This window comes from Glycine max, chromosome 10 (genome assembly GCF_000004515.6).
Source record: "Glycine max cultivar Williams 82 chromosome 10, Glycine_max_v4.0, whole genome shotgun sequence".
NCBI lineage: Eukaryota > Viridiplantae > Streptophyta > Magnoliopsida > Fabales > Fabaceae > Glycine > Glycine max.
Genome location: NC_038246.2, coordinates 16,726,654 through 16,734,029, shown reverse-complemented (window position 1 = coordinate 16,734,029; position 7,376 = coordinate 16,726,654). Strand labels below are relative to the sequence as shown.

The 7,376-nt window shown below is 34.9% G+C and overlaps 1 protein-coding gene across 1 annotated transcript; it reads left to right on the top strand.

The window, feature by feature from the left end:
• The first annotated feature begins 517 nt into the window (after positions 1-517).
• LOC100813554 (zinc finger CCCH domain-containing protein 30) lies at positions 518-4,631 on the top strand. Its single transcript, XM_006588953.3, has 2 exons — positions 518-747; positions 1,892-4,631. The coding sequence occupies exon 2, from the start codon at positions 1,992-1,994 to the stop codon at positions 4,122-4,124; it is 2,133 nt and encodes a 710-aa protein (XP_006589016.1). The 5' UTR covers positions 518-747; positions 1,892-1,991; the 3' UTR covers positions 4,125-4,631.
• The last annotated feature ends 2,745 nt before the right edge of the window (positions 4,632-7,376 follow it).

The following is a 7,376-nucleotide window of genomic DNA, read 5'->3' as shown; positions in this document are numbered from 1 at the left end:
CCAATAAAAAATGTCACAAATTTGAGGTTTTGGGCAAGAATAATAATGAACCGTAACCTCAAGTGCGCTTAGCCTTTTTCGCCTTTTCTTTTTGCACTCTGTCTTTTCATTGGCTTGGCCATTTTATCCGAACAAACAAAAAAAAACAAATGTATCTTCCTTTTTTTTTATATTATTAATAACAAATATTTTTTCCTTTTCTTGTTTATCACTTTCTTCGTACTCAAATATAAGAAAATAATTTAATATGCTTTCAATTAAAATGAGTAGATTTTAAATAATTCTCTCTTATTTAATAGTATTATTTTACAATGCTTTTCATGAAGTTTTGTTTTTAACAATTTTGAGTTAGATGTAGTTGTAAAAAAACTGTCATGTTAAACGGAATTATTCTTTTTATGCATAGAAATGAACAAACTGAACTAGATACTTGTGATAAATTAGAAATAATAAATTTGTACACGAAAGTGAAATAATTATTTCCGGTGATAATTATATATTATTATTATTATTATTTTCTTTTCAAAGGGCATAGGAAATGGAAAAGAAGAAGAGAAGGTCCTCTCTAGCTCCTCTTTTATCGCGATCGTATTTGTTTTGTTTTTCTCTCTCTGTCAAACAGTTTCCCTCTCCGAGTCCCAGTTTTTCTCGGTGTGCCCAAACACGCCCTTTGTCTGAAGCTCCTTTCAGCTGAGATCTACCCTCTCTTTCTCTCATGGCTTTTGCTTTTGCACTGAACAAGAACTGGTAAGGTTCACTTCGATCATAGTTCAGATCATGCTCAAGTTTCGTTCTTGAATCTGTCTTTCATGTTTTCGTGGTTTGATGGTACGAGAAAAAAAAAAGATGTTTTCAGTTTAATTGTGTTGTTGTTCTGTGTGATTGTTCTTTTTCACTTTTTTGTTGGTACTGCTTTTTTTTTTTTTTTTTTTGAGATGATGATCGTAATTGCAGTAATGTAAATTTTGGGTTGGTGTTTATTTTTTAATAATAAATAAAGTATTTTTAGTAAGAGACCACGTGTATTTTTCTTTCCGAGAATCTTGTTCTAGTCGAGTTATTACTAAGGAGCAAAAATCTCCTTCTAACTTGTAAGTATTTAAGACCGCTAATTGTATACTTAGAACTCGAATTCAAGACCCTTGTTAAGGTAGAATAGCCCCATGTTAGTGGAACTAGTAGTCTCAAGTTCAAAAGTTGCTAAATTGTGACAATATATATGTTTTTAGGTATAAAAATGGGTGCCGGAGATATGATAAAAGTTCATCATTTGGTTGATGATGGATTTGTTTTCTCGTCTATGGGCACTTGAGATCAGTGCATACCTTGTTGGCTCGATCGTTGTCTTTATTTGACTGTCTTTGATTACATAATCTTGGACTTTTTCTTGGTTAAGTGAATTTTGTTGTTGTATCTCTCTTGCTGTGTGCTGAAAAGACAAGAGAGCCCTTGAGGAATTCGTCTTGTTTGGAATGATGTAGGAATTAGTCTTGTTTGGAATGATGTTCTTTTGTTTTTATTATGGGCTTCTGAAAATCTGGACTTTTGATAGCAATCTTGTTTGTTAATGTTGAGTGAAGTTCACTAGGTAGATCAACTGTTTGATTTCCTTTCCCTTTGGTTGATAAATAAGTTTGTCTTGTTTTGAAAGTGATGTCCTTTAATATCTTTTGCATCTCTTGTTTTGGGTTTGAGTTTTAAAATTGGAAAACCTTTCTTTTTTCCTAGTTTAGAGGTTTAATTTGATATATAGTTACGTGCATATTTCATGGAAACTTCATGTGTTTGAATGTTCAATTACTGTCACGGTATGAGGGTTTATGCTCTTTGGTGCTTATTTATTTTGCTTCTAAAAGCTAGCTTCAATGGATTTGTGATTGTTTTTCCTCAGTTAAAACTACTGCAAATGAAAGCATTTGGAGAGGTTAAAGCCAGTGCTGTATCCAACTCTATTTTCTATTCTGATAAGCGCATCTCAACCCAAAAGCCTCATGATGAACAACTTGACCATTGAGACTGAGGATTCTTTTGCAAGCTTGCTTGAGCTTGCAGCTAATAACGATGTTGAAGGTTTCAAGCGAATGATTGAGAGGGATCCTTCCTGTGTAGATGAGGTAGGACTATGGTACAGTCGTCAAAAGGGATCTAGGCGGATGGTCAATGAGCTCAGAACCCCATTGATGGTTGCTGCTACTTATGGTAGCATTGATATTCTGGATCTGATTCTCTCACTTTCTGGCTGTGATATTAATAAACCTTGTGGCCTTGACAAGAGCACTGCCCTTCATTGTGCTGCTTCGGGTGGGTCTGAAAATGTTGTTGATGTTGTTATATTGCTTCTAGCAGCGGGGGCTGATCCAAATTCTGTGGATGGCAATGGTCATCGTCCAGTTGATGTCATTGTTGTTCCTCCCAAGCATGAGTCTGTTAGAAACAATCTTGAAGCACTTCTTCAAACTGATGACTCCATTGCAGTGTGTAATCTCAGGGTGATCACGGCTCCATCAAATGCATATTCTCCACCTTTGTCAACATCATCAGAGAATGGGTCTCCTTCTGCACCAGATTTCCAATTGAAGTCAAAGTTAAATGATGGCTTCATTTCTTCTGCATCAGACAAGAAAGAATATCCTGTTGATCCATCCCTTCCTGACATCAAGAATAGCATATATTCAACTGATGAATTCCGGATGTATTCTTTCAAAGTCCGACCTTGTTCACGTGCTTATTCACATGATTGGACTGAATGCCCTTTTGTTCATCCAGGGGAGAATGCTCGAAGAAGGGACCCAAGAAAGTACCACTACAGCTGTGTGCCTTGTCCTGATTTTCGGAAGGGTGCTTGCCGACGTGGAGATATGTGTGAATATGCTCATGGAGTTTTTGAGTGCTGGCTGCATCCAGCACAATATCGAACTCGTCTTTGTAAGGATGGGACAAGTTGCTCCAGAAGAGTTTGCTTTTTTGCTCACATTGCCGAGGAGCTTCGGCCATTATATGTTTCAACTGGTTCTGCTGTACCATCTCCTCGCTCAAGCACATCTGCTATGGATTTTGCTGCAGCCATGAACATGTTGCCTGGCTCTCCTTCCTCAATGTCTGTCATGTCTCCTTCACGGTTCACTCCGCCTATGTCGCCCTCTGCCAATGGCATGTCACACCCTTCTGTTGCCTGGCCCCAACCAAATGTCCCAGCCTTGCATCTACCAGGGAGTAATATTTATTCCAGTCGTTTGAGATCTTCATTCAATGCTAGAGATATTCCTGTGGACGACTTTGACTTGTTGCCTGACTATGATGTTCAGCAACAGCTCCTTAATGAGTTCTCTTGCCTCTCTAAACAGCCTATGAATTCTAATGCTATGAACCGCTCTGGTCGCATTAAAACCCTGACCCCTTCAAATCTTGATGATCTATTTTCTTCTGAGAGTTCATCTCCTCGGTTTGCTGATCCTGCATTGGCTTCAGCTGTTTTTTCTCCAACACATAAATCAGCTTTCCTTAATCAATTTCAGCAGCAGCAAAGCTTGCTGTCACCTGTGAACACAAACTTTTCTTCTAAAAATGTTGAGAATCCACTATTGCATGGTGCCTCTTTTGGGGGTCAATCATCAGGAAGGATGTCTCCTCGAAATGTGGAACCTATTTCTCCAATGAGCTCTCGGATTTCTGTGCTAGTTCAGCATGAGAAGCAGCAACAATTCCGAAGCCTTAGCTCCAGGGAACTTGGCTCCAACTCTGCCACTGTTGCTGCTGCCGCTGCCGCCGCTGGTTCCCCTGCCAATTCTTGGTCAAAATGGGGATCCTCCAATGGTACGCTGGATTGGGCTGTCAATGCAGATGAATTAGGGAAGCTGCGTAGATCATCTTCATTTGAGCACGGGAATAACAGTGAGGAGCCTGATTTCTCATGGGTCCAGTCACTTGTTAAAGAATCTCCATCTGAGATTAAGGAGAATCCGACGATGATGACGACGACGACAACTATCTCAAGCGTTGCAGCAGCTGGATCCTCCAGTGAGGTTTCAAATATGAGCACACAAATGGATGCTGTTGATCATGCGGTGTTAGGAGCTTGGCTTGAACAAATGCAGCTTGATCAACTTGTGGCTCAGCAAAATTAAAATGAGTTTTGCAGACCCTGAGGTAGTCAGTCAGAAAAGTTTCACTAAAGATTAGAATGTTTATTTGAATTTTGAAGTTTTGTTTGTGTTGATGGAAGAAGATAATAGTGACCATGAAGGAAGTAGAAAGAGGAAATTCACTTTCAAATGTAGTGTTACATGAGTAGCTTAGGAAGCTCACAAAACCACTGGGTGGCTTGCCCATAGTTTCAAACTATAGCTTCACATTCCAGTCCTTGCATAATGAGTAAATGTTCTGTTTTTCTTCCTTTTTTCATTTTCGGGTAGAAAAATTACAAGGGTCATTATTGGAGTTATAATTTCCTTGAGACTCCGTATTGGTCCAGTTTTGGGGATGAAAATACAGGATGTTGGATATGATATTTATCATGTACTTTGGAATAAATAAGTGGAAATGTAAGGTAGTGGGTAAGACCAGGGATATTGGAAGGTTGATACTTAAGTTATGTAACATTCAATTAAAGTTTGTTGCCGTATTATCCTAAATTCCTAATGTTTTTTCCCCCTTTTAATCCAAGTTGATCCATTACCTTTCTGTGGTTTCTGATTAGCATAAATACCTCATACCTTAAATGTTCTGAATTTCCAAATCCATCAGATTTCAATATTATTATGTTTGCTCGGATTCTCTCTTTCAGAGTTCAGCTAGCCCAAATCATTTACACGAACTTAAACTTGTGGCAATATTATTATTGAGGAATATCAAAATTATTTTACGGAATCTATGGCTGCCATCTTGGCAATAGAAATTGCTGTTAGTAAAGGCTGGAGACATCTTTGGTTGGAAACTAATTCAGCTCTTCTGCTGTAGGCATACTCTAATCCATTTTTGGTTCATTGGTCAATTTGCAGTTGATGGTTAAATTGTACTAAGCCGACTCAAAACTTTAGTTTTAAAATTACTCACATATACAGGGAAGGCAACGCTTGTCCTCAAAAACTTGTTTTAGGTTCTCAGGATTTGGGGTATACTTGGTGGGATTTTCCACCTTCTTTTGTCTCTAAGGAGCTTTTTAGGTACATCCGTACATGCAAGGGCTTTCTTTCTACAGATTTTTGTAAATGAGTTTCTTTGGGTATGGTTTGACCCTCTCAAGTGTTTTATTATCTTATCGGTGTATATTTGAGCTTGGTCCTTTTGGGGAGGTAAGGGTTGGGGGTGTTAATATAGTTGGAATTTCAGCGCCTCCCTCCTTGGCCTGAAATAGAAGATCCATATTTAATAATTGAAAAATCTTGAATTCTTGAAAATACCAATTATAAAGTTTTGTAATTTTTCACATTTAGTACACTATTTCATCTTTAAGGTATGGTTTGGTTGAGTGAAATAGAATGAAAATCAGAATAAATATATGAATTAAAGGAGACGTGGAACGTACGCTAGATAGTGAAATTTTTCTTCATTTCTTCTCTCCTTAGCAACCAAAGCATAAAAATATTAGTTGCTCCATTTGACACCCACGCGAGTAATTATGGCTATATCCTACATTTCCACTTGTCAGTTTTACAATTTAACATGGGTAAAGGGGCTGTTTATGATAAAAACAAATTTTTGTCAATAAAAAAACATAAAAGTTCAATATTTTAATCTATTACAGGCTCTTGTCTCTGGCTATTTTTTGGCAGCTATAAGTGTTGTGTCATTTATATGCCTTATCAAGTTGGAAGTGATATCCGAATCAATAGCAACAACTTTATGTTTATGTGGTCGAACAATAGCAATAAGGTCAAGTGGTAAAATTCCCTTTAGTCTAACTTATCGCAAAGGAATTAAGTAACTAGCTTAACAACCATGTGATCTCCTTTTGACAATTTTATGCCTTGATCATCTTGATTTGTTCTCCCTTTTATTCCTCCTTTTGCAAAGGGAATTAGAATGATATAAACATGCATTAACAAGTGTTCTCTTTTAAGTAAGTTTTTCTTTCTCTTCTGACAAAACGTGCTTGTAGCTGAAAGATAGTCATAGTCACAACTAACAAAGCAAAAATTAATTACTTTTGTTGATAAGGAACTATAAAATAAATACACACTTTCGGCCTTTTTATTTTTCCGCCTTGTAAATCTATTGTTTCTCATGCATCTTCAAATGCCAACGCTGCTTTAGTTAGCTGTAACGGTAACAGTACGATTTCGTGTAACTATTTCTTGTCTACATATTTTATCTTTATTCTTAATAATATTAAAATAATAATAACAATAACTAATCCTCTTTAATATACAGATTATAATTGATCAACTGATCAAACTTAGTTAACCACCTATTAACCATTCTCCACTCTAATTGGACAATATTACTTTTAAATCATTTCTTAATTTTTTTTAACTTACATTAATTTCCCACTACTTTTATATTATTAGTTTTTTTTATCGTATCATATATTTATTAACTATAATTCATTTCTATTTTCTTAATATTTAAAAAATTTAGAGAGGCACGATCTCCTCGTTTTAATTATATGGTTAAGATTCTCTTTACCCAGCATTATTTCTCACATAAGAATTTTTTTTGACGTTCTCGCCTAAGATTGTATCAAGTGAGAGTCCTTATTTATAGTAAATAAATAGCACTATAATTTTTTTATTTATTAAAACGTTTTATAGTAAATAAATAGTAATATCAAAAGTTTTATTTATTTATTTTATGAAATCAATATTAAAAGTTATTCAGCGGTCAAGTAACCACTTAAAAAAATAACGTGCATTTAATAGTTATTTTTAATCTTAATCATTAAAGTACGATGTTATGGTTTATATTTGTAATTTTTCTTTTTCATAATAATATGAATTCTCACATGATATTCTACTTACGTGTGTAGGAATTGTGTGAGGGAACCCTTGTTATTGTTATGTAAAAGTGATGTGAAGAAGTCATATGATTATTTTAAGTAACGATGTGACTTAAAAAAAATAATCTTAAATATTTGTGTATAATTATATGATATAGGTTTACACTTTGATATAAAATTACTTTCTCTCTAAATACATCTTTATATATATATATATATATATATATATATATATATATATAAATATTTTTTTTGTCAGCTATATATATATAAACAATTAAGTTATACAAATTTTAAAACTAGCCTAATGATATAGCATATTGTGTGTTTTATATTATATAAAACATAATAAAATTTATTTATTTATTTATAATATATAAATTCTGAGGTTATGTCATTGTCATTTTCATAAAGCTTAGATTCGTCCATTTCAACCTTTTTG